Source organism: Gorilla gorilla, chromosome 1, assembly GCF_029281585.2.
Source record: "Gorilla gorilla gorilla isolate KB3781 chromosome 1, NHGRI_mGorGor1-v2.1_pri, whole genome shotgun sequence".
Lineage (NCBI taxonomy): Eukaryota > Metazoa > Chordata > Mammalia > Primates > Hominidae > Gorilla > Gorilla gorilla.
Genome location: NC_073224.2, coordinates 105,920,978 through 105,948,859, shown reverse-complemented (window position 1 = coordinate 105,948,859; position 27,882 = coordinate 105,920,978). Strand labels below are relative to the sequence as shown.

General features: G+C 42.6%; 2 protein-coding genes across 2 annotated transcripts; both read left to right on the top strand.

Annotated features, from left to right (window-relative positions):
• Positions 1-302: 302 nt before the first annotated feature.
• On the top strand, positions 303-26,434 carry CTXND2 (cortexin domain containing 2). Its single transcript, XM_055358937.2, has 2 exons — positions 303-480; positions 25,384-26,434. The coding sequence occupies exon 2, from the start codon at positions 25,457-25,459 to the stop codon at positions 25,622-25,624; it is 168 nt and encodes a 55-aa protein (XP_055214912.1). The 5' UTR covers positions 303-480; positions 25,384-25,456; the 3' UTR covers positions 25,625-26,434.
• Positions 17,066-17,383, top strand: LOC109025909 (cytochrome c). The gene has a single exon (XM_019021882.1). It carries the CDS (start codon positions 17,066-17,068, stop codon positions 17,381-17,383), a length of 318 nt encoding a protein of 105 aa, XP_018877427.1.
• Positions 26,435-27,882: the final 1,448 nt, after the last annotated feature.

Genomic DNA, 27,882 nt, shown 5'->3' with positions numbered 1-27,882 from the left:
GTGGCATGCACCTGTAGTCCCAGCTACTTGGAGGCTGAGGCAGAAGATCTCTTGAACCCGGGAGGCAGAGGTTGCAGTGAGCCAAGATTGCACCACTGCACTCCAGCCTGGGCAACAGAGTGAGACACCATCTCAAAAAAAAAAAAAGAAAAGAAAGAAATTTTTACCTGAGCTTTTAATGGTGGCTGTCCTAGCCCTGGCAGAGTTGTGGAAATATTCCTCCACTGATCTAGGCTCAAATTTAATCTAGTGGGATCATTTTCTCAGTATGGGAGTGTCTGAAACTTGATCCTGTTTCAATTGAACTATTCATGAAGCTTCTGAGTTCAGCGTGGGAGTGGGGAAGGGAGAGAGCTACCAACCACTCTCCTTTTGTGGGAAGAGGTTGATAAAAACAGAGGCTGCCAAGAGATGTACTTGAGTAGGAGGAGACTGCCCTGGCAACAAGTGAATGTAGCCTTGGATATCCGCTCTCAGAAGGCAGGTAACTACCCACATTGCCTTCCTAGTGGAGTTTTCACTGGGAGAAATTCCAAGAATTCTTCTGAGTTTAATAGCACCTTGCTATGAACTTGGGAAATCGTGGGGAAATGACTGAAGGAAGTAAAGAGCTTTATTATTATTATTATTATTTTTAGAGGCAGGATCTTGCTATGTTGCCCAGACTGAACTCAAACTCCTGGTCTCAAGCAACCCGTCTGTCTCAGCCCAAGAACTTTTTCGTTAGAGCTTTTTATGAAAAGTTAAACTTTCATCTGAGAAGGGATGTCTTGAGCATAGTCTCTTTTTGAGGAAAGTTGGGGGGACCTCTGATTAGTCCTATTAGCCAGAGAGTGTCTTTGATTTTAAGGATTATAGTTAAAAAAGCTGCATTATTGTGTTTCTTCACCATCATCTCTCTCTTTGCACTAAACTTATGGCCAGGAGAGAAAAACTGGGTCTTTTTAGTATTTTGGTCTTCTTGAAGAATGGCAGGGCATTGCAGGTGGGAAGAATGAAGTGATCTGGAAAAGGAACACAGAGAAAGGAAAAGGTAATGGATCTTTCTGGAACTGAAAGTGGAATTGATGTTGCCAAGGATTTGTAAATGCCATTATTCTGATTCTTACTTTAGTAGGTCCAAATTTAACATAAACCAATAGCTTCACACCACACCTCCTTTCTCCTACTATAATCCCAAGAAGTGCTGCTACTCATCTCAAACAAAACATGAACCTTAAAAGCCACTTAAAAAAAATTCTAGGACAGGTATTCCCTTTGGAAAACAGATTTTAGCTCTACCATTTTTGAAAGTGTATTTCTCAAGAAAACCTATTTTGCATAAGAAGTAAATTTGTTGTGACTTTTCCCCCCATTTTGAAAACATTTTACCTAATTTTTTTTTTTTTTTTTTTTGAGACAGTCTCGCTCTGTCGCCTAGGCTGGAGTGCAGTGGTGCGATCTTGGCTCAATACAACCTCTGCCTCCCAGGTTCAAGCAATTCTCCTGCCTCAGCCTCCCGAGTAGCTGGGACTACAGGCGTGCACCACCATGCCTGGCTAATTTTTTGTACTTTTTAGTAGAGACAGGGTTTCACCATGTTGGCCAGGCTGGTCTCGAACTCCTGACCGAAGGTGATCCCCCCCCCCCCAAACCTTGGCCTCCCAAAGTGTTGGGATTACAGGGGTGAGCCACTGCTCCTGGCCCTAATTTTGTATTTTAAATCTTTTATTCTTTCCTTAAAGAGAGACCCCCATGTTGTATAAACTTTAGGCCATACAAAATCTGGATCACTGCATATGAAAATGAGTAAAAAATATACATGGCATACTTAGAAACAAAACAGCATTTTTCTTTCTAATAAGAATGTATTTTATTATTTATTTATTTATTTATTGAGACAGGGGCTTGCTTTGTCACCCAGGCTGGAGTGCAGTGGTGCGATCATGGCTCACTGCATCCTTGACCTCCTGGGCTCAATCGATCCTCTCACATCAGCCTCCTGAGTAGCTGGGAGGGACTATAGGTGCGTGCCACCACGCCAGGCTAATTTGTTTTTGTTTTTTTGTAGAGATGGGGTCTTGCTATGTTGCCCAGACTGGTCTCGAATTCCTGGGCTCAAGTAATCCACCCGCCTCAGCCTCTCAAAGGGCTGGGATTATAGGAATGAATCACCGTGCCTAGCCCATCTCACTCTACTTCTGAATTCCAGTCCCACATTTTAGCCTCCTGAGCATATTGTATCAGTGCATTTAAATTCAGCCTACCTCAGACTGATTTCATCCTAGTACCTTAAAATATCTGCCACTCCTCTGGGTGCAGTGGCTCACGCCTGTAATCCCAGCACTCTGGGAAGCCGAAGTGGGCGGATCACGAGGTCAGGAGATCGAGACCATCCTGGCTAACAGGATGAGACCCCGTCTCTACTAAAAAATACAAAAACTTAGCCGGGCGTGGCAGCGGGCACCTGTAGTCCCAGCTACTCGGGAGGCTGAGGCAGGAGAATGGCGTGAACCCGGGAGACAGAGCTTGCAGTGAGCCGAGATTGCACCACTGCCCTCCAGCCTGGGCGACACAGCAAGACTCTGTCTCAAAAAAAGAAAAAGCAACTCCTAAAATAAATAATTCTATGAATGGCATCATTTTTCTTTCAGCTTTCCAAATTTAAGCCCAAGAGTTTTCTTTATCACTTCCTTCTTCTTCCCACTACATGTCCATTTAATTTCTAGGTGGTCACAAATTCTCTTTCACAATCTCACATCCATTCTTTCCTTTCTGTTACTCACTGTGTTATCCTAGCCCTTGTTTCCCCTTGTTGAGACTGCTAAAACTCCTCTTGTTGTTTTCACCCTATAGTGTGTGTTAGCTCCAATACTTTTTATGCACTCTTGCCAGTTATCTTCCTGAAGTATGGCTTTGATCATTTACCTCCTGAATTCAACAAGTATGAACTGTTGTACGCACTATGTGCCAGACACCAATAGAGATTCATATTAATTCATTCATGTAGACGTATTAAATACATAAAATATGCCAGCCCTCCCCAGGCACTGAATCCATGCTATGAATGGGACAGACACCTAGAGCTTACATTCTAGTTAGAATCAATGGGATACACAGTAAGATATGGCCCCTGCTCCCAAAATGTTTATCTGCTCAAAACCTTCCATTGCTTCCCGATACCTGAAAGAACAAAATTCAAAGTCCTTGCCCTGACTTTCAAGGTTCAGTATGGTCCTGTCTTAAGCAACAGAAGTATAGTATCTAGATGAATAATCTTGAGTTTGCATGCATCTTGTATTCTGTATCGGGCACCACATTTTAAAAGGAATATAGACACACTAGAAAATCTTCAGTAGAAAAAGGGTAGAGTGGTAGACCACATCCTCTGAGAAACCAATCAAACGTACTTAATAGCTATTTTTAAATTACTGAAACTCTTGTGTATGGAAAAGATATGTGTTGCCTTATACAGTCCTAAGTAAAAAGTGAAGCTGTACTAAGAAGACAGATTTGGCTCAAGGTAAAAAATTACTGCCTTCCAGAACCTTCTGAAATAGATAGACAGCCAGGAGATAGTCAGTGCCCAGCCCCTGTCACACAAGGAGCTCAAGCAGGGGCTTTACAGGAATGATTAGAAGGTGGTACAAGATGACCTTTAAAGTTTCCTTCCAATGTGAGATTTTATTTATTTATTTATTTATTTATTGAGATGGAATTTTGCTCTTGTTGCACACGCTGGAGTGCAATGGCACGTTCTTGGCTCACTGCAACCTCTGCCTCCCGGGTTCAAGCGATTATCCTGCCTCAGCCTCCCAAGTGGCTGACATTACAGGCATGTGCCACCACACCTGGCTAATTTTGTATTTTTAGTAGAGACGGGGTTTCTCCATGTTGGTTAGACTGGTCTTGAACTCCCAACCTCAGGTGATCCACCCGCCTCAGCACCCCAAAGTGCTGGGATTACAGACGAGAGCCACCGCGCCTGGCCCAATGTTAAATTTTATACCCTTCACTTTCATGCATTGTGAGTTCTGCAATATTAAATTAAGCATCATTTTCCAGAAAGCTTCAATGCTTCCTGTCTCCATCACTATTCCTTTATTTGGAGTGCTCTTTTCTTGTTCCAAATAGAGCTCAGCCATCACCTCTACAAAGACTTCTATAACTAATACCACTCCCAGCTGAGTTTATTAATCGATGAAGGTTGTACTGTTCATACCCTACACCCAAGAGAAGCAGCATGTTCCTTTTGACATTGGAGTTTCCACATTGACAAACATTTCCTACAGGAAATGGATGTTTGCCCTGTAGAAACTCATATTGATAGAAGAATATCAGGTTAATTCTTGCCTCATGTACGCTACACATTCCTGCCTATCTGATATTTCTTTTCTTTTTTTTTTTTTCTTTTTTTGTGAGACGGAGTCTCGCTCTGTCGCCCAGGCTGGAGTGCAGTGGCAGATCTCAGCTCACTACAACCTCCGCCTCCCGGGTTCACACCATTCTCCTGCCTCAGCCTCCCGAGTAGCTAGGACTACAGGCACCCGCCACCACGCCCGGCTAATTTTTCATATTTTTAGTAGAGACAGGGTTTCACTGTGTTAGCCAGGATGGTCTCCGTCTCCTGACCTCGTGATCCGCCTGCCTCGGCCTCCCAAAGTGCTGGGATTACAGGCGTGAGCCACTGTGCCCGGCCTTATCTGATATTTCTAACACAAACATCTAATGATGTAATTTTCATGTTTACGAGCTTTCCAATGGCTCCCCACTGATTACAAAGCTGAGTCCTGAGTGTTTAATATGCAACACAAGGTCCCTTGTGAGCTGCCTTTGCTACCAATCCTATCTATTCAGTAAAATATATCTCAAAGGCTTACTGAACAATTGCTGTTTCTCAAACATACTATATTGTCCTCCCTTAAACCTTCATATCTTTACCTGGAATATCTTCTTTCCTTCTCCCCTTTCCCACTTTTAGCTCCCAGATAAACTCATTCTTAGCCCTCAATTCAATTCATGTGTTGGCCTCTTCAGTAAAACCTCCCTTGATTCTTCCCTTTGGGCTTCTTTCCCACTTTACCCAGCAAATTGCTTTGGAATTATTTGCTTTCAGGAAGTACAGATTTTTTTATTTTTCTCTTTAACTTTATAAGATTCAGACAGTTTACTTAGTATAAAATTATACTAGAAATTTGTGATAAGGAGAATAAATGAAAGGAAATCAAAGAAAGATGGAAGTCTCTTGAAATGCACTAATTGAGAGAAGGTGGAAAATTAATAAAATATTCAGGCTGAATAAGTCTAGTGAGATCTGCAAGTGCCAGGGTAAAACAAGATGTCCTTTTTGAGGAATGTAATGATGAATAATGAGAAAACATGTGCCTGAAGTCATAAAGATATGTCATATTTTCTTCTAAAGGTTTTTAAGTTTTCCTTTTACATATAACTAAATGCAATTTTTAAAATAAATATCCTATTTTCCAGTATCTTATTGAATAGTTCATGCTTTTCCTGTGACCAGCAATACCCACTGTGTTATAATTCAAGTTTCTGTAAATGTGTGATTTGCCTCTGGGCTCTCTAGGGGTATCTATGCCCGCATACCTACCCCGTTGTCATAAACCCCATAGCTTTATAATAAACCTTGATTGCTGATAAGGAAAATCTCTCTACCCTATTCTTTTTCTTCAGAATGTCTTCTTCTTCTTCTTCTTTTTTTTTTTTTTTTTTTTAATTGAGACAGGGCCTCGCTTTATCATCCAGCCTGGATTGCAGTGGTATGAAATGAACTCGGCTCACTGCAGCCTGAACCTCCCTGGCTTAAGAGATCCTCCCACCGCAGCCTCCCAAGTAGCTGGGACTACAGGTGCCCACCACCAGGCCCAGCTAATTTTTGTAGTTTTTGTAGAGATGGGGTTTTACCATGTTGCTCAGGCTGGTCTTGAACTCCTGACCTCAGGAGATCTGTCAGCCTCAACCTCCCAAAGTGCTAGGACTACAGGCGTGAGCCACCATGCCTGGCTTCTATCTTCTCTATCCTTGAGCCTTTGAGTTCCTTCATACGTTTAAGAAAATTGATTTGTCAGTTTTCTCAAAAAATCCTGATGGGATTTTGGTGGAGTTGCATTGTATCCATAGATCAATCTGGGGAGAACTAACTACTATGCTGAATCCACAAACATAGTATATCCCTTCATTTACTTAAGTGTTCTTTAACGACTATCAGTAAAGTTTGGTAATTGTTTCCAAACTGGTCCTAGTCAACTTTTGTTAAACTTATTTTTAAATATCTTACGTATTTTTAATGCCATTGTAAATGATGCTTTTTTAAAAATTACATTTTCTTGTGTGTTGCTGGTATTTAGAAATATAATTGACTTATGTATCTTATCCAGCCACCTTGCTAAGCTCTAATTATCTCATATTTTTCTTTAGACTCATCTGCGGGCAATGACGTCTGTGAATAGTAAACTTTTGTTTTCTTCTTTTTCAATCCATTTTTTTTTTCATCTTATCTTACTGCACTGGCTAGGACTTCCAGAATTATGTTACATAAAAGTTAATATAGTGAACATTTTTGTCTGGTTCCTGATTTTAAAAGGAAAATCTTTCAACTGTTGCCCATTAAGTAGTAGGTTTGCTATAGTTTTTTTTGTTGTTGTTTGGACAGGCTGTCACTCTGTCACCCAGGCTGGAAGACAGTGATGCTATCATGGTTCACTATGGCCTTGACCTCCGGGCTTCAAGTGATCATCCCACTTCAGCCTCCTGAGTAGCTGGAAGTACAGACATGCACCATCTTGCCTGGCTAATTTTTAAATTTTTTTAGAGAGACGGGTCTCACTATGTTGCCCCGGCTGGTCTCAAACTCCTAGCCTCAAGCAATCCTGCTGCCTCAGCCTCCCAAAATGCTGGGATTACAGGTATGAGCCACCATACCCAGCCTATACATTTTTTATGAATACCCCCACTTATGCCTAGTGTTCCATTATTGGAACCCTAAGCATGTGGGAGTTATTTATGTCCTACTGCTCAAGGTCATCACCAAGGTCTGATTGCAAAAATTCAAAAAATTGTACCCTCAGGCATAAATGGGTTAAAGGAGCTCCTTTCTATCCCTATTTTGCTAAGAATATTAACATAGGTGTTTTATATTAGTATCTTTTTTTTCTTTTTTTTAACCAGAGATGGGGGGGGTCTCACTATGTTGCTCAGGCTGGTCTCGAACTCCTGGACTCAGGCAATCCTCCTGTCTTGGCTAGTATTAAGTTTTATCAAATGCTTTTTCTGTAATCATTGAGGTAATTTTTTCATTTAATCTATATATTAAATGTCACTTACAGGTTTTCTCATGTAAACTACCCTTGCATTTCTGGGAAAAACTCAGCTTGGTATTTGTGTCAATCAGGATTTATTTGCAGGGAATAGAAACTTTCTAGTTATTTAAAACAGAAGTAGGATTCTTAGTTACACATGACCGAAAAGCCCAACTCAAATGGGATTAAAGACTACAATGGAAAAATATGAATTTGCTAATTATAGGGCACAAGATTTTATAGATGTTCAATAAATCAAGCTTGTTAATTGTATTATTCAAATATTCTATATCTTCACTGATTTTTGCCTAGTCAACCTATTAATACTTGAGAAGAATGTGTGTTCTATCTACCATAATGGTGGTTTATATCTATTTCTCTCTAGAGTTCTATTGCTTTCTTATTTAAGACTGTTTTATTAGATGCATATAATATATTTATTTATTTATTTTATTTAGCAGGTACAAGTGCAGATTTCTCACATGCACATATCAATGTGGTAAAGTCTGGACTTTCAGTGTACCCATGTAGGTACATATAATTTAGAATTGTTATATCTTCCTACTGAATTGAACCCTTGATCATTATTAATTAATCCTCTCTATCCTTAATAATGCTTTTTGTGGCCAGGCACAGTGGTTCATGCCTGTAATCCCAGCATTTTGGGAGACTGAGGCGGGTGGATCACCTGAGGTCAGGAGTTTGAGACCAGCCTGGCCAACATGGTGAAACCCCACCTCTACTAAAAATAAAAAATTAGCTGGATGTGGTGGCGCATGCCTGTAGTCTCAGCTACTCAGGAGGCTGACACAGGAGAATTGCTTGAACCAGGAGGAGGTTGTAGTGAGCCGAGATCGCGCCACTGCACCCCAGCCTGGGTGACACAGTGAGACTCCGTCCCCACCAAAAAAAATATATAATACATATATATATATATGATGCTTTTTGTATTTAGAAATTTTGTCTGATATTAATATAGCTATAAAATTTTATAGATATAAAATTTTATTTTGGCTAGTCTTTACCAAATATGCCTTTTTCTATCCCTTTTATTTTCAGGCTTTCCATGTCTTTAAATTTTAGGTAAATTTTTAAAAAATAGACTATAGCTAGATTGGGGCCAAGACCAAAGAATGGATGTTTGTCATTTTTTGTCTGCCCAACATCCAACTACCCTTCCTGTTTGGGGAAATCTTTTTTTTCTTTTTTTTTCTTTTTTTAATTTTGTGTGACGAAGTCTCTTTCTGTTGCCCAGGCTGGAGTGCAGAGACGCGATCTCAGCTCACTGCAACCTCCACCTCTCAGGTTCAAGTGATCTTCCTACCACAGCATCCCAAGTATCTGGAATTATAGGTGCGCACCACTACGCCCAGCTAATTTTTGTATTTTTAGTAGAGATGGGCTTTCACTATGTTGACTAGGCTGGTCTTGAACTCCTGACCTCAAGTGATCCACCTGCCTCGACCTCCCAAAGTGTTGGGATGATTACAGGCGTGAGCCACTGCACCCGGCCATGAAGAAATCTTTCTTTACATGAATCTGTCAGAAACAATTCCCACTGCGGAGGCCTAGAGAAATCAAATATTCCCTCTTCCACCCTCTGGCAGCCAAGGTGTTAGTGCATGACTCAGCCTTGACCAGTCAGATGCTCTAGCCAGAGACTAGAATATTGAGTGACACAAAGATGACACAATTTATAATTCAGCCATGCCAGAGGCAGCAGTATCCAATGACTGTAGCAGCAGTGCTCGGCAACAGCAGTGTCCGGTGGTGGCAATGTCTAATGCCAGCATTGCCCTAACCAGACTTTTCCTGTGCTCTCCCTGGCTATGATTCCTGATGGCTGGCTTCTCTTGATTTCTGTCTGTTTATAAGACTAGTTCTCTTTCTGAGAGCTATCTGACCTCTTTACAATAAATATATTTTCTGTTTAACGGAGAATCCGTTCCTGTTGCTTGCAAACAAGAATGTGTTCTTTTTTCCTCTGGAAAGGAGCAGGAGAGATGATAGGTAGGGGGAATATGTGAGGTTTGAATTTGCTGGAGCCATTCTTGATACCGTAAGGGAAGCCAAACTGGGGATTAAATCAACATAGACGAAAGGCAGGGTTAAGAAAAGCCATAGACACATAAAGGCAGAACCCTGATACTTTGAATCACTGGATTCAGCCATAGCTAAAGGTAGTCTCACTCTGGACTTCTTGGCCATATGAGTCAATAAATTCCATTTTATTTTTAAGTCTCATGTGAGTGGGCTTTTCTGTCACTCGCAACCAAAAGCATCCTACCTGATACCTTTCTGTTCTGCCTATGAAAAGAAATCCCTCACTTAATTCTGCAAATAGGCTTTCAGCTGCTATTCTACTTCTCTTCTTTCTTTCCTAGTTGAACTTCTCATAAATGATTTAAAATCTTAGTGTCTTTATTTCCTCACTGCCCTTTGCTGCTTTATCCACTAAAATCTGGATTCCTTCCTTACTACTATAACACTATTTCCTTTTAGATCACCAGTAGTCTCCTCCTGTCTTAATTCAGTGCCAACACCATATCTCAAAGTCATTCATTCATTCAACAAAGTTTTACAGACCCACTTTAGAAACATATAGGGCTACATTCATTCACTGAACAAATATTTATTGAACATCTAATATATCCCAGACTTTTAGGATAAACAAATTCTATATGATTCCTACTCTCATAAAGGATTACAATTTTATCAGCCAGTACAGACTAAAGTAATATAATAAATTATAGTGAATATTACTGAAAGATCTCCCTAGAAAATTTATATTTAAGCAAAGCCTAGAAGTTGAATATAGAGGGAAGAGAATAACACAAAGAGAATGTTAAAGGAAAAGGCTTGAAGGCAAAGGGGAAGAGAGGGGCATGCAAAATTCATGGAACTGTGAGAAGCCTACTATTGCCAGGTTAGAAAGTACAAGGGACAGAGAGGTAAGAAATAAGGTTAGAATAAATTGTCAAGAGCCTTGGAGCCCCATTAAGACAGTGGGAAGCTGAAAACAGATTTTGATCAGATGACTGATCAATTTGCATTTATTAAAGATCACTTTGTGGTTTGGAGGGGAATAAGGGTGTTTTCAGGAAATCAGAGTGTATTTACAGGAGTCTGGCATTTGATGGCCTGGAGTACAGAGGTGGCTGGAAAGAAACAGAGAAGAAAATTTATGTGAGAAATATTTTGGAAATAGGCCCAAAAGAATTTTTTTTTTTTTTTTTTGGAACAGGGTCTCACTGTCGCCCAGGCTGGAGTGCAGTGGCACAATATTGGCTCACTGCAATCTCTACTTCCCAGGCTCAAGTGATTCTCCAGCATCAGCCTCCCAAGTAGCTGGGTCTTTAGGCATAAGCCACCACACCGGCTAACTTTTGTATGGTTTGTAGAAATGGGGTTTCTCCATGTTGCCTAGGCTGGTCTCAAACTCCAAGCTCAAGCGATCCACCTGCCTCAGACTCCCAAGTGCTGGGATTACAGGCATGAGCCACCACAGGCCAGCCTCCAAAAGGATATTAATAGATACAGGGAGTGAGAAATCACTGCAATTTTGAATGCAAAAATGCATATGACCTTGTTCTGAAAGAGCACTATAGAAAGGACAAGATACATAAACAATGTGATATATCTATAAATAATATATATATACACCCAAAGGGTGGTACAGATATTTACCAATATTTCCATACTTTTTAGCCATTGGGAGGAACTCTGGACCACTTTTCTCTCATCCTAGGTCTTAGGACAACTTCCTTGCAATTCTCTGGCAAGGTACAACTCTGTACCATAATGACCACAACTCATGATATTGTTTCACAGAACAGTTTAGCTCTGCATCATCCCAATTAACTCTTTACCAAACAAGATTTTAGCTTTGCTTGTGTGTAACCAAAACACCCATTAAACCACTTTTCAAAACAAATCTATTGGCTTTTTTCTATTTAAGAGACGTGGTCTTGCTTTGTTGCCCAGGCTAGCCTCAAACTCCTGGGCTCAAGCAATCCTCCCAAGAAGCTAGCACTATAGATGTGGGTTTTTTTTTTTTTTTTTTTGTCTTTCTAGGATGATGTTCAGGGCACTTTCTCTCATGATGTGCTTTTTATAGGTTTCTCAGAAATTCCCCCATTAAGGTTATTTATCTGCAGATACCTCAGAGTCAATCTCCTTCTTCCGATTGGTCTTTACAATGCTGAGTCTAATATATTTACCTCTAGCCACATTCTGTTAAAGTAACTTCATCCTAAGTTGAATTCCACCTAAGAGGAAGCCCTCTTGGGTGGAATCTTCTTTTATATGACCTCAGACTGGACCCTATCTGTGGAGTCCATATCTGGCCCTCAAGATTTAAAAAATCCCCCTTACTGGCCGGGCGTGGTGGCTCAAGCTTGTAATCCCAGCACGTTGGGAGGTCAAGGCAGGCGGATCACAAGGTCAAGAGATGGAGACCATCCTGGCCAACATGGCAAAACCCCATCTCTACTAATAATACAAAAATTAGCTGGGCGTGGTGGTGCCCACCTGTAGTCCCAGCTACTCAGGAGACTGAGGCAGAAGAATTGCTCGAACCCAGGAGGCAGAGGTTGCAGTGAGCTGAGATCGCGCCACTGCACTTCAGCCTGGCCACAGAGCAAGACTCTGTCTCAAAAAAAAAAAAGAAAGAAAGAAAGAAAGAAAGGCAGGGCGGGGGGGCCCAGGCACGGTGGCTCACGCCTGTAATCCCAACACTCTGGGAAGCCCAGGCGGGCGGATCACGAGGTCAGGAGACCGAGACCATCCTGGGTAACACAGTGAAACCCTGTCTCTACTAAAAATACAAAAAAAAAAAAATTAGCTGGGCGTGATGGCAGGCGCCTGTTGTCCCAGCTACTTGGGGGGCTGAGGCAGGAGAATGGCATGAACCCGGGAAGTAGAGCTTGCAGTGAGCTGAGATCACGCCACTGCACTCCAGCCTGGGCGACAGAGCAAGACTCCGTCTCAAATAAATAAATAAATAAATAAATAAATAAATAAATAAAAATAAACTCCAAAAAGTCCAAGCATGGTGGCTCACGCCTGTAATCCCAGTGCCTTGGGAGGACTAGGTGAGAGGATCACTTGAGGCCAGAACTTCAGCCTGGGTAACATAGCAAGACCCCCATCTCTACAAATCTTTTTAAAAAATTTTAGCCAGGCATATTGGCATATGCCTATAGTCCTAGCTACTTGGGAAGCTGAAGCAAGAGGATCACTTGTGCCCAGGAATTCAAGGCTGCAGTGAGGCATAATTGCACCACTATACTCCAGCCTGGGTAACACAGTGAGACTCTATCTGTATTTTTAAAAATTTAAAAATTTAAAAATTCCAAATACATCAGGGATCTAAATGGAAAAGAATGAAACCATACAAATAGTAAAAAAAGAACATGGGTGCATTCTATAGACTGAATGTGGAGAAAATTTTTCTAATAATGACTCAAAATTCAGAGGTAATAAAAGACAAAAATAAATTTCATTATGTTAAATAAAAATGTTTTGCATGACAAAAATATGCACCACAAACAAAAACAAAACACGGCCTGATGTAGTGGCTCATGCCTGTAATCCCAACACTTTGGGAGGCCAAGGTGGGCAGATTACTTGAGGTCAGGAGTTTGAGACCAGCCTGACCAACATGATGAAACCTGTCTCTACTAAAAATACAAAACACCAGCCAGGTGTGATAGTGAGACATGAAGCTATCTGGACTTCCTGGGTGGAGTGGGGACTTGGAGAACTTTTCTGTCTAGCTAAAGGATTGTAAACACACCAATCAGCGCTGTCTAGCTAAAGATCTGTAAACGCACCAATCAGCACTCTGTAAAAACGGACCAATCAGCACTCTGTAAAATGGACCAATCAGTGATCTGTAAAATGGACCAATCAGCAGGACACGGGCAGGGCCAAATAAGCGAATAAAAGCTGGCCTCCGGAGTCAGTAGCAGCAACCCGTTCTGGTCCCCTTCCATTGTGTGGAGGCTGTGTTCTTTTGCTCTTCTCAATAAATCTTCCTGCTGCTCAGTCTTTGGGTCTGCACTACCTTTATGAGTTGTAACACTGACCGTGAAGGTCTGCAGCTTCACTCCTGAAGTCAGTGAGACCACGAACCCACCGAGAGGAACGAACAACTCCGGACTGCCACCTTTAAGAGCTGTAACACTCACTGCGAAGGTCTGTGGCTTCACTCCTAAAGTCAAGCAAGACCACAAACCCACTGGAAGGAACAAACTCCAGACACATCTGAACACTGGAAGGAACAAACTTTGGACACACCATGTTTAAGAACTGTAACACTCACCGTGAGGGTCTGCAGCTTCAGTCTTGAAGTCAGTGAGACCAAGAACTCACTGGAAGGAACCAATTCCCGACACAATGGTAGGCACCTGTAATCTGAGCTACTTGGGAAGCTGAGGCTGGAGAATCACTTGAACTCGGGAGGTGGAGGTTACAGTCAGCTGAGATTGCTCCACTGCATTCCAGCCTAGGCCACAGAGCAAGACTTTCTCAAAAAACAAAAAAAAAACCGTGACGAATAGTGAGGAAATACTTGCAATATATATTATATATGAAGGGGTAATATCCCTAGTGTATAAACAATATTTAAAAATCGGGAGGAGACCACACATTCAATAGAAAAAGAGATAAAATACATGAACAGACCATTTACATAAAATATATAACTGTAAAGAAAACGAGGCTGGGCAGGGTGGCTCATGCCTGTAATCCAAAGTGAGAGGATCACTTAAGTCCAGGAGTTCGAGACCAGCTTGGGCAAAATGGTGAGATCTTGTCTCTACATAAAAATAAATTAGCTGCACATGGTGGCATGCACCTGTAGTCCCAGCTCCTTCGGAGGCTGAGGCAGGAGGATCCCTTGAGCCCAGGAGGTTGAGGCTGCAGTGAGCCATGATCATGACACTGCACTCCAGCCTGGGTGACAGAGTGAGACCCTGTCTCAGAAAAACACAAACAGAAAGAATGAAAACAATCCCACTTAAGATAGCAAAAGAATAAAATAGGAATACATTTAAGAAAAGCAATGCAAAATGTATTCTTTGGAAGCTACAAAACATTGTTGAAAGAAATTGAAAAGACCTAAGCAAATGGAAAGATACACCATGTTCACGGATCAGAAGACTTAACATTGTTAAGATGCCAGTACTCTCCAAATTGCTCTATAGATATAAGACACACAATCTGTATCAGAATCCCATCTGATTTGTTTATAAAAACTGACAAGCCGATTCTGAAATTCATATGGAAACTCGGGGACTCTGAATAACCAAACACTCTTGAAAATGAAGAAAGGTGGGGTGCTCACATGTCATGATTTCAAAACACTACAAAGCTACAGTAATCAAGACAGTATGATATTGGTGTAAGGTTAGATATACAGATAAACAGAATAGAATTCAGAGTCTAGAAATGTATCTGTGACCAAGCAATTTTCAACCACGGTGTCAAAAACATTCAATGGGGCTGGGAGCAGTGGCTCATGCCTGTAATCCCCAGCACTTTGGGAGGCCGAGGCGGGCAGATCATGAGGTCAGGAGATCAAGACCATCCTGGCTAACAGTGAAACCGTGTGTCTACTTAAAATACAAAAAAAAATTAGGTGGGCATGGTGGCGGGCACCTGTAGTCCCAGCTCCTTGGGAGGCTGAGGCAGGAGAATGGCGTGAACCTGGGAGGTGGAGCTTGCAGTGAGCCAAGATTGTGCTACTGCACTCCAGCACTCCAGCCTGGGCGACAGAGTAAGATTCCATCTTAAAAAAAAAAAAAATTCAATGGGGAAATAATAGTCTTTTTAATAAATAATGCTAGAGGCTGAGCACAGTGGCTCACTCCTGTAATCCCAGCACTTTGGGAGGCCGAGGCAGGCGGATTACCTGAGATCAGGAGTTCAAGATTAGCCTGGCCAACATGGTGAAACTCCGTCTCTACTAAAAATACAAAAATTTGGCTGGGCGTGGTGGCTCACGCTTGTAATCCCAGCACTTTGGGAGGCAGAGGCAGGCAGATCACAAGGTCAGGGTATTGAGACCATCCTGGATAACACAGTGAAACCCCGCCTCTACTAAAAATATTTTTAAAAAACATTAGCCAGGCGTGGTGGTGGGTGCCTGTAGTCCCAGCTACTCGGGAGGCTGAAGCAGGAGAATGGCATGAACCCGGGAGGCGGAGCTTGCAGTGAACTGAGATTGGGCCACTGCACTCAAGCCTGGGCAACAGAGAGAGACTGCCTCAAAAAAAAAAAAAAAAAAAAAATTTGCTGGGCATGGTGGTACACACCTGTAATCTCAGCTACTTGGGAGGCTAAGGCAGGAGAACTGCTTGAGCCCGGGAGACAGAGGCTGCAGTAAACCAAAATCGTGCCACTGCATTCCAGCCTGGCCGACGGAAATGAATGAGATTCATCACCTGTAGGAGGTAGGTAGGAATGGGGTGGAAAGGATGAGATGTGGGTGAAATGGAATGGAAAGAATGGTCGGGGAGGGGTGATACTTCTTTGAGTGTAATTTTTGTATAGTTCTGGTAACTATGTTAATATTTCACATACTCAAATAAAATAAATGCAATAATAGTAGGGGCAAAAACTCTAAAAGTGGAATATAAACAAGACAAAATGACAAAAAAGCAGACCACTATGTCCCATAAACTGCAGGGGACATATATCAAGCTTGAAGGGAAAGTAGTCACCTTTGGTATTTTCCCTCTGCACACCTTTCTCCTACAGAGTACAGAGGGAAAATACCAACATTCCAGCAACTTTCCCCAAGAAAACCTATTGCCTCTTTACTCTCAACCCTTTTTATCCCCTCAAGGTGAATACTGAACTAAATATTTCAAAAATTGTCTAGCTACTTGCTCTGCAATGCCTGGTTATCAGATCCCTCTTTGGAACATAGGGCTCCTGCTATCTATTGTTTTATTTTGGCCTAAATTTATAGCACAGCTGTAATCGAAACAGAAATGGTCTCCTTTTAATAACCTGATGCGTCTGTTCTGCCAATCCCTATGTTTTGTTTTGAAAATCTGATCATTCTGTAACAACAACATATTTTATTAAAAATCACCCTTCTGTTAAGTGATGGGGCTTTTTCTTCTCTTTTTATTGAGGGGTGGGGGTTGCGTATATAATTTTATAAGTACTTTTGTGCATGATTTGTCCCTCCCGCTTCCCACCCCTGCAGTCCTCTTAAGAGAGGCCAACAGCCTTTCCCTGCCTTGGATTCTGAAGTGTTCCTGTCTGTCTTAACCTAGCCCTGGCCAGACATTCTCTTTGATTTTTAACTTTTTTTAAATTAAAAGATACCAGTATGAGATGAAAAAATAAAATTAAATTAAAAATAAAAATCACCCTTCTGGCCAGACATGGTGGCTCACGCCTGTAATCCCAGCACTTTGGGAGGCTGAGGCAGGTGGATCAGGAGGTCAGCAGTTGAAGACCAGCCTGGCCAACATAGTGACACCCCGTCTCTACTAAAAATACAAAAAATTTGCTGGAATGGTGGTGGGCGCCTGTAATCCCAGCTGCTCAGGAGGCTGAGGCAGGAGAATCGCTTGAACCTGGGAGGCAGAGGTTGCAGTGAGCAGAGATTGCGCCATTTTTGCACTCCAGCCTGAGCGACAGTGTGAAACTCCGTCTCAAAAAAAAAAAAAAATTTCCTTTATGGAGAGAGTGGGATGTCCGGCTTCAGAGTGGTAACCTACGTTGCACCAGTGATGAAAAAAAGAAATATGGGTGATGTTGAGAAAGGCAAGAAGATTTTTGTTCAGAAGTGTGCCCGGTGTCACACCGTGGAAAAGGGAGGCAAGCACAAGACTGGGCCTAATCTCCATGGTCTCTTCAGGCAGAAGACAGGTCAGGCTGTTGGATTCTCTTACACAGATGCCAATGAGAACAAAGGCATCATCTGGGGAGAGGATACGCTGATGGAGTATTTGGAAAATCCCAAGAAGTACATCCCTGGAACAAAAATGATCTTTGCCGGCATTAAAAAGAAGGCAGAAAAGGCCGACTTGACAGCTTATCTCAAAAAAGCTACTAATGAGTAATAATTGGCCACTGCCTTATTTATTACAAAACAAATGTCTCATGAATTTTTTATGTGTACCATACTTTAATAGAGTTTATACACCAGAATTCAGATCATGAATGACTGACAGAATATTTTGTCAGACAGTCCTGATTTAAAACTAAGACTGGCTTGTGGTTAAATGAATATGTTCAGTTTTTGAATTTTAATAGTAATTCCAATTCAGTAAATGCTATCACTGTTTACCCCTTCTAAAGATATGATTAGACTTTGTTAGTAATGTTAAACTTTTCACAAAGATGGTGAGTACCATCTTCAAACTTACTGGAGATTGGTTTTATATTTAGATTTATATAACTGGTTATGTGAATATATTTAAATACTGGAGAAATTCCTTCACTGTCTCAGAACCAAGCAAGATTCACCTGTGTTTTGTGTCCATAAAGGCAAGGGTTGAAGATAAATAAGGTAGTAATGTCTACTTTATATTTTTGGCCTTAACTATTCCAATCTAATTAGAATTCTCTGTATTTAAAATGGTTCCTTTTACTTATTGGAAGACATTTTAGTGTGTTTTATGTGTAATATCAAAGATTATTTAACATTTCTCAATTTTATAGATGATCTATAAGGTCACATGCTTTTAAAATAGTAGCAAGTTAAACTTCACTCTTGAATGCTTGTCAAACTAAGTTATAATTTAGGATAGTCTTTAAACAGCCATTCAGAAACATAAAACTGTAGAACTGCTATGTATTTGTGATTGGGAATGATGCTTTTGCCAACTTAAAAGGATTAAAGTAGAGGAGATATACACAAATTTTAAAATTATGTGTGATCATGAGACTTAAGATAATTAAAAAGAAAACCACACACACACACACACACACACACACACACACACACACAAATCACCCTTCATGAGGAACTTGCAAAATCTGCCAATTCTTTTTTTTTTTTTTTTTTTTTTTTAGGCCGAGTCTCATTCTGTTACCCAGGCTGGAGTGCAATGGTGTAATTTTGGCTCACTGCAACTTCTACCTCCTGGATTCAAGTCATTCTCCTGCATCAGCCTCCCAAGCAGCTGGGACTACAGGCATACGCCACCATGCCCAGCTAGTTTTTGTATTTTTAGTAGAGATGGGATTTCACCATGTTGGCCAGGCTGGTCTCGAACTCCTGACCTCAGGTGATCCCCCCAACCTCGGCCTCCCAAAGTGCTGGGATTATAGGCGTGAGCCGTGGCACCCGGCCTTATCTGCCCATTCCATCTGCACGTCTGGGAGGAGTCCAGGGGGTGGCATGAAAACCCAGTGTAAAAGATATGAGTGCAACTTACCCTGTTGCCCCAGAACTGTGGTCAAGTCTTATTGAAGGCACAATACTACTTATAATCTAAAGAAAGCTGCAACAATTGGAGCCAGAACCTCTTCCAAATCTCATGAGAAGATGGCTTAGCCAATCGTATCTCCACCAACTCCCACCCCTTGTCCCACCACAGTATATATAAAGAATGAGGCCGGGCGCAGTGGCTCACGCCTGTAATCCCAGCACTTTGGGAGGCCGAGACGGGCAGATCACAAGGTCAGGAGATCGAGACCATCCTGGCTAACACGGTGAAACCCCATCTTTACTAAAAATACAAAAAATTAGCCGGGTGTGGTGGCAGGCACCTGTAGTCCCAGCTGCTCGGGAGGCTGAGGCAGGAGAATGGCGTGAACCCGGGAGGCAGAGCTTGTAGTGAGCTGAGATCACACCACTGCACTCCAGGCTGGGCGACAGAGCGAGACTCCATCTCAAAAAAAAAAGAAGGATGAACTGGGGCTGGGTGTGGTGGCTCATGCCTGTAATCCCAGCACTTTGGGAAGCTGAGGTGGGCAGAGGGTTGCTTGAGCCCAGGAGTTTGAAACTAGCCTGGGCATCATAGTAAGGCCTCGTCTCTACAAAAAACTTAAAAATCAGCCAAGTATGGTGGTGGGCACCTGTAGTCACAGCTATCCAGGAGGCTGAGGCAGGAGGATCACTTGAGCCCAGGAGGTTGAGGCTGCATTGAGCTATGACCATGCCACTGCACTCCAGCCTGGGTGACAGAGTGAGACCCTATCTCAAAAACAACAACAACAACAAAAAAAAAGAATGAACTGGGGGGGCAACTGGGAATTCTCATTATTGGCATTATGGGATGTACAAAATTTGTGATGAGAAGCAAAGATAAAAGTACTTCCCCTTCCTCCCAAAGCCAAAGATGAGGGCATGCCAAGAGAGACATTGGTACAATTGGTGACACCAGCAAGGAGAGACTAACAGCATTTCATTCCCTAGATAGATGCTTTAAACTGTAGAACCTGCCAAACCACTCTGGTCAGGTTGGAGTAAAGCATGGTGTGAGTTTTTAACCTGTGCAAACATAAAAAATCATGTCAATTTCTTGGCTACAGAGTTCTGAAAGTGGAAGGCCCACTGGAATAATCTGTGCTGGCAGGGTTTATAGGTACCTTGGTGGAGTATGCCTAGGAAGAAAATGTGGCCAATCCCCCCAACCCATCACAGTCTGGCCACTCCCCTTGAAGGACTTCAGGTGTCTCCGAAGGAGCAGGAGCAGTGGGAGGTGCCAGGAGACCACTGTACCAAGCCATGTGGTATCCAACGTGAGTTTAGGTTGGGAGAATAGAGGATAAACAGCACCATTTGAAGGGGTCTTCAATGACAGAAAAGTCCAGAATGAAGAGAAACGCTACTCAAAAAACTATAAACATCCTTCACTCTGAAACCACCAGATCTAACCAGAGTAAGACCAGGTCACCTACTCACAGTTGGCCACAGCTGATTCATTAAATAGAGAAACACTTCACATTTTCCCCTTCCTTTCTTCCTGATCCTATACAATGCAGAAGAAGAAGAAGCCTGAAAAGGGAGAAGAGCTATAGAACTCTAAATCCTCTATAAGATTAGGAATTTAAAACTGAACTAAGGTTTTACAAAAACCAGCTTTATTAAGATATAATTCACATACAATTCAACCATTTCAAATGTACAATTGAATGGTTTTTAGCACATTCACAGAAATGTTTAACCATTACCACAGTTGTAGAACATTTTTATCACCTCCAAAAGAAAACCTGTATCATTTAACTTTCACCCCCTCATCCCCCACCTCCAGCTCTAAGCAACCACTAATCTGTCTCTATAGATTTCTCTATTCTAGACTTACATGTGAATGGAATTATATAATATGCTGGGGGCGTTTGTGACTTGTTTCTTTCACTCAGCTTAATGCTTTAAGTTTCATCCAAGTAGTATGTACTTCCTTTTTACGGCCAATAATAGTCTATTGTGTAGACACACCACACTTTGCTTATCCATTTATAAGTTGATGGATGTTTGAGTTGTTTCTACCTTTTGGCTATGATGAATAATGCTGCTACAAACATTCTTGTATAAGTTTTTGTGTGGTCACATGTTTTCATTTCTCCTGGGGACAGCCATAGGAGTGGAATTGCTGGGTCATATGGTGGCTTTTTTTTTTTTTTTTTGAGACGGAGTCTCGCACTCTCACCCAGGCTGGAGTGCAGTGGCACAATCTTGGCTCACCGCAAGCTCCACCTCCCGGGTTCACGCCATTCTCCTGCCTCAGCCTCCCAAGTAGCTGGGACTACAGGCGCCTGCCACCATGCCCGGCTAATTTTTTGTATTTTTAGTAGAGATGGGGTTTCACCGTGTTAGCCAGGATGGTCTTGATCTCCTAACCTTGTGATCCACCCGCCTTGGCCTCCCAAAGTGCTGGGATTACAGGCATGAGCCACCGTGCCCGGCCAGCTTTTTTTTTTTTTTTTAGACAGTTTCTCACTCTGTCACTCAGGCTGGAGTATAGTGGCATGATCAAAGCTCACTGCAGCCTCCCAGGCTCAGGTGATCCTCCCGCCTCTGCCCCCCAAGTAGCTGGGATTACAGGTGTGCGCCATCACATCCAACTAATTTTTGTATTTTCTATAGAGAGGAAGGTTTGCCATGTTGCCCAGGCTGGTCTTGAACTCCTGGGCTAAAGTGATCCTCCACCCACCTTGGCTGCCCAAAGTGCTGGGATTATAGGCGTGAGCCACCATACCTGGCCAGTAACTCTTACGTTTCATAATTTTAGGAACTTCCAGACTGTTTTCCAAAGTAACTTCGCCACTTTACATTCCCACCAACCGTCAGTGAGGGTTTCAATTACTTTATACCTTTGTCAACACTTAATCTGACTTGATTCTAGTCATCCTAGTGGGTGTGAAGTGGTATCTCAAAGTTTTGATTTCCATTTCCCTGATGACTAATTATGTTGACCATTTAAAAAATGTGTTTATTGGCCATTTGCATATCTTCCTTATGCAGAAAAAGACATTTCTATTCATATCCTTTGCCTAATTTTTAATTGAGTTGTTTGTCTTTTCATTGTTTCGTTGTAACTTTGGTTATCAGGTCTCTCTCCGTCACCCAGGCTGGAGTACAGTGGTGCGATCATAGCTCACTATAACCCTGAACTCCTGGGCTCAAAGGATCCTTCTGCCTCAGCCTCTCCAGTAGCTAGGACCACACACACATGCCACACACCTAGCTAATTAAAAAAAAAAAAAAAAAAAATTAAGAAACAAGGTATCTCCTTACTACCCAGGCTGGTCTCAAACTCCTGACCTCAAGTGATCCTCCCACCTCATCCTCCCAAAGTGCTGGTCAGGCATAAGCCACCGTGCCCAGCCCATTTTCTTGATAATAATCTTCTTAAAGTACAAAATTTGGCTGGGCGCAGTGGGTCACGCCTGTAATCCCAGCACTTTGGGAGGCCAAGGCGGGCAGATCACCTGAGGTCAGGAGTTCGAGACCAGCCTGGCCAACATGGTGAAACCCGACTCTACTAAAAATACAAAAAGTAGCCGGGCATGGTGGGAGCGCCTATAATCCCAGCTACTCGGGAGGGTGAGGCAGGAGAATCGCTTGAACCTGGGAGGCGGAGGTTGCAGTGAGCCGAGATCACGCCGTTGCCCTCCAGCCTGGGCGACAGACCAAAAGTGTTGACCAGGCACAGTAGCTCATACCATCCTAACACTTTGGGAGGCTAAGGAGGGCAGATCTCTTGAGCCCAGGAGTTTGAGACCAGCCTGGGCAACATGGTGAAACTCCATCTCTACCAAAACAAACAAACAAAAAACAATTAGCCGGGCATGATGACGTGCACCTGTAGTCCCAGCTACTTGGAAGGTTGAGATGGGAGGATCAATTTAGCCTGGGAGGTCGAGGCTGCAGTGACCCCAGACGGCACCATAGCACTCCAGCCTGGGTGACAAAGTGAGACCCTGTCTCAAAGAAAAAAGTTTTAAATTTTGATGAAGTCCAGTTTCTCTCTTTTTTGTTGCTCGTGATTTTGCTGTCATATCTAAGAATCCTTACATTTAGGTCTTTGATCCATTTTAAGTTTATCTTTGTATGTGGTGTGAAATTGTTACCAAAACACCAGGAGTTCGGTCTAGGTCCTGCTGCTCACCACACAGAAACATGAGCAATACCTGCCACTGAGATGACAGGTATTGCCAAAGAAGAAGGCTTTACTCAGGTGCTGAAGCAGAGGAAACCGGAACTCAGTCACAAATCCATCTCCCTGACCAACTAAAATTAGAGGTTTATATAGCAAGGAAGAAATGTAACAACGTGTAGGAAAACAGGAACTCAGGAGGCCAAGAAAGCACTTGTGACCAATGAGGGGTCTTGCACTTCATTGTCAGGATGGGATGATCTGATTGAGTTTCAGTTCCTTGATACTTTTTTTGAGAGGCCTGGTGGCCCTTTCCTGAAGAAGGAACTCAACATAAAACAAATGTAAGTTTTAAGCTTTAAGACCAGAAGGTCAATTTCTTTTTATTATTTTTTTTTTCTTTTTTTTTTTTTTTTTTTGAGACAGGTCTCCATCTGTCACCCAGGCTGGAGTGCAGTGGCATGATCTCAGCTCACTGCAACCTCTGCCTCCCAAGTTCAAGCAATTTTCCTGCCTCAATCTCCTGAGTAGCTGGGATTACAGGTGTGTGCTACCACACCCAGCTAATTTTTATATTTTTAGTAGACATGGGGTTTCGCCATGTTGGCCAGGCTGGTCTCAAACTCCTGACCTCAGGTGATCCGCCCTCCTCGGCCTCCCAAAATGCTGGTATTATAGGCATGAGCCACCACGCCCAGCAAGAAGGGTCAATTTCTGTTGAAACAAAAAAAACTATGGGACTATTGGGTTCATTTCAAAATAAGGGTCTAACTTAATTCTTTTGCATGTGGCTATCCAGTTGTCCCAGCACCATTTGTTTTCTTTCCTCACTGAATTTTCTTGGTACCCTAGTTAAAAATTACTTGGTCATAGATACATGGGTTTATTTCTGGACTCTCAATTTTTTTTTTTTTTTTTTTGAGACAGAGTCTCGCTCTGTCGCCCAGGCTCGAGTGCAGTAGCATGCTCTCGGCTCACTGCAACTTTGCCTCCTGGTTTCAAGTGATTCTCCTGCCTCAGCCTCCCAAGTAGCTGGGGCTACAGGCATGCATCACCGTGCCTGGCTAATTTTTGTATTTTTTTTTATTTTTTGAGACAGAGTTTCGCTCTGTCACCCAGGCTGGAGTGCAGTGGCGTGATCTCGGCTCACCGCAAGCTCTGCCACCTGGGTTCATACCATTCTCCTGCCTCAGCCTCCGGAGTAGCTGGTACTACAGGTGCCCACCACCACGCCCAGCTAATTTTTTGTATTTTTAGTAGAGACGGGGTTTTACCGTGTTAGCCAGGATGGTCTCAATCTCCTGACCTCGTAATCTGCCTGCCTCGGCCTCCCAAAATGCTGGGCTTACAGGCATGAGCCATCGTGCCTGGCCATAATTTTTGTATTTTTTTTTTTTGGTCGAGACAGGGTTTCATTATGTTGGCCAGGCTGGTGTTGAACTCCTGACCTCAAGTGATCCGCCTGCCTCGGCCTCCCAAAGTGCTGGGATTACAGGCGTGAGCCACCGTGCCTGGCCCTGGACTCTCAATTCTATTCCATTGATTTGTATGTCTACCTTTGTACCAGTACCATAGTTTTGATTACTGTAGCTTTTAGTGAGTTTTTGAAATTGGGAAGTATGAGTCCTCTTACTTTGTTTTTCTTTTTCAGAATTTTCTTGATGGAGTAAGGTTTTGGGTTTTTTTTTCCTGTTTTCCTTATGTAAATTTTTTTTTTTTTTTTTTGAGGTGGGGTCTCGCTCTGTTGCGCAGGCTGGAGTGCAATGACTCGGTCTTGGCTTACTGCAACCTCCGCTTCCTGAGTTCAAGCAATTCTGCCTCAGCCTCCCGAGTAGCTGGGATTACAGGTGCCCGCCACCACGCCTGGTTAATTTTTGTATTTTTAGTAGAGACGGGGTTTCACCATGTTGTCCAGGCTGTTCTCGAACTCCTGACCTCTGGTGATCTACCTGCCTTGTCCTCACAAAGTGCTGGGATTACAGGCGTGAGCCACCATGCCCGGCCTGTAAGTTTTAATAATTGAAATTGATCACTTCTGGGATATACCTGATTTTTCATGAAGATGTGAGAATGACAGCACAATTAAATGTAGTGATCAGAAAAAATAAAACAATTTCATGTTCATAGCCAGTGAGTTATACAACAACTAGGTACAATAAGTACTCTTGGAATTTGAAGTAATCTTAGAGGAGGATTTTGACTTAACACAGAATTCAGATGTTTAAGACAGTTTTACCTGGATCTTTGGGGACAAGGCAGGCCCACCTGATTTCTAGGTTATATACATTTGCTCACGTTCTGCCTTGGAATAATTCTTCAGATATTTTATACTTGTGTGCATGTGTGTATCTTGTCAGTCATCTATATTAACTTTATCAGTTTTGTAACTGCTTCTTAAGTAAATCTTACTGATATTTTTTCAACCCTTGGTCCCTTTTTGGTTTTTCACAGTGTTATTAAGAAAACACATACACACACAAACCAATAAGCCTGTTTTATCCTCCTTTGTCTAGGAATATGACAAATCTGAAGCTATACCTGAGGAATTAGCTGGAGCTGGACAACAGTAACGAGGTGCAAGTCCCCATGGAAGATTCAAGCCTGTCCAGTGGTGTTGATGTGGACAAAGGCTTTGCCATTGCCTTTGTTGTTCTTCTGTTTCTGTTCCTAATAGTGATGATTTTTCGGTGTGCCAAGCTGGTGAAGAATCCCTACAAGGCCAGCTCCACAACCACAGAACCATCTCTGAGCTGAAGTATAATAAAACCTGGTAGACTCCCCCAAGCAAGAGATTTGAAATCTGTTATACACACTTTATATTATTTCACCTCCCTGTTTCTCAGCGTTCTCACTCTTGCATTCCACAATGAGATGAAACACAAGCCAGTTTGTATTGTTCCTGTTCGGGGAAATGGCTACTAAAGTGAGATAAAGGTTGAATTTATTGGCTAGAATAAGGCCATAGATTTTAATTCTTCAGTGCCTAAGGTCCTTAGGATGAGACAGTGGGCCATAATTTTATGATGTAATGTAACATAATGTCATCATGCTTGGTAAGGTCCACCTGAAACTAGAAGCTCACCTAGAGGTGGCAGACTTGAATGATCCCTTTAGTTATGCAAATGTAGGCTCAGCAGAAACCAAATGTCCTATAAGAAGAATGTAACCAGATTGTTTTAGTGTGTGAAGTTTTATAAAATCTGCTGTTCTTAAGTGGGCAGAACTCTCTGGTAGAAGGGGACTAATTTGCTGTGGGTGAATTCGTTTATCTCTCTCATCCCAAATTTCCTCATCTATAAAATAATATGTAGAGGTTTCAGTGAGGGCCCCAGAAAAGATATATCTGTGTCCTAACCCCTGGAATGTGAGCTTATTTGGAAAAATGGTCTTTGCAAATATAATTAAGAATCTCAAGATAAATTCATCCTGAATTATCTAGGTGAGACTTAAATCCAATGACTCCCCTAGAGATTCTGGTACCCCAGTATGGTCTTACTAACACCTTGATTTTGGATTTCCGGCCTTCACAACTGTGAGGAAATAAATTTCTGTTATTTTAAGGCACGCGGTGTGGTAACTTGTTATGGCAGTCATAGGAAATTAATACATAATATATGATGATGCAGATGATGGTCATGATTCTGACCATCATCCCAGCGATCTTTTTTTGTTTTTGAGACGGAGTTTTACTCTGTCGCCCAGGCTGTTGGGCAGTGGTGTGATTCCGGCTCACTGCAACCTCTGCCTCCTGGGTTCAAGCAATTCTTCTGCCTCAGCCTCCAGAGTAGCTGGAATTACAGGCACCCGCCACCATGCCTGGCTAATTTTTGTATTTTTAGTAGAGACAGGGTTTCACCATGTTGGCCAAGCTGGTCTCGAACTCCTGACCTCAAGTGATCCACCCACCTCAGCCTCCCAAAGTGCTGGGATTATAGGCGTGAGCCACTGCGCCCAGCCCCCAGGGATCTTTTAAGAGCAAAGGGAAGAAAATCATAGCCCTTACTCTCCAAAGTCTGAAGTTAGGGGACTTTGATAGAGTGGTGTGGTGTATGAGCCAACTGGCAGGGAAGCTTTTAAGAGAATTCACTAGAAAGAAAGGGAGCACCTAAATTGCTGAACAAGACTCAATGTGGGTTTGGCTGGAGAGGATTGGTTTTAGTACAGCAGTTGATGGAGAATCAAAGCCCTCACATCCAGCCACGATGGCCTAATATTCTAGTCAACAGTAACCTAGCATATGAGTATGAACTGAGAGCCATAACCTTGGAATCTAACTGGGAGGGCATCACTTGGGCTTATGCAGTGACTTGGACCAGCAAGTATCCACTTCAGTGGAGACATGTATCCATGGGACCAAGCTGGACTGGGTTTTAACAGCAATACCACATGGTATAGAGACACAACTCTAGCCATGCACTGTTAGCAGAGACCTGATCATTGGTCTCTGTTTCTGACTCCTGGATGTGGGACTGCCCCCTTCCTTAACTTGAGTAAGCCTCCAGGGAAAATGGAGACAGGGGAATCAAAGCGGAAGATACTAGACTTTGCCTGCACCAGAACAAGGTACTGTATTGTATTGGTTAAGCTGGCAGGGAGGTAAAGGGAGGATGTGGGGAGGGGGACAAGAGAGATATATGATTTGATTTGATGAAAAGAAACTCAGGGCAAGGTGCGGATCAGGTGAAAAGCAGATTAGGATTGATGTCAGCTATGTCGGTGTTGTGTGGAAAAGTAAAATAAAAATAAAGGCTGGGTGCAGTGGCTCACACCTGTAATCCCAGCACTTTGGGAGGCCGAGGTGGGTGGATCACCTGAGGTCAGGAGTTCGAGACTAGCCTGGCCCAACATGGTGAAACCCCGTCTCTACTAAAAATACAAAAATTAGCTGGGCATGGTGGCAGGTGGCTGTAATCCCAGCTACTTGGGAGGCTGAGGCAGGAGAATCACTTGAATGCGGGGGCAGAGGTTGCAGTGATCCAAGATCAAGACACTGCACTCCAGCCTGGGCAACA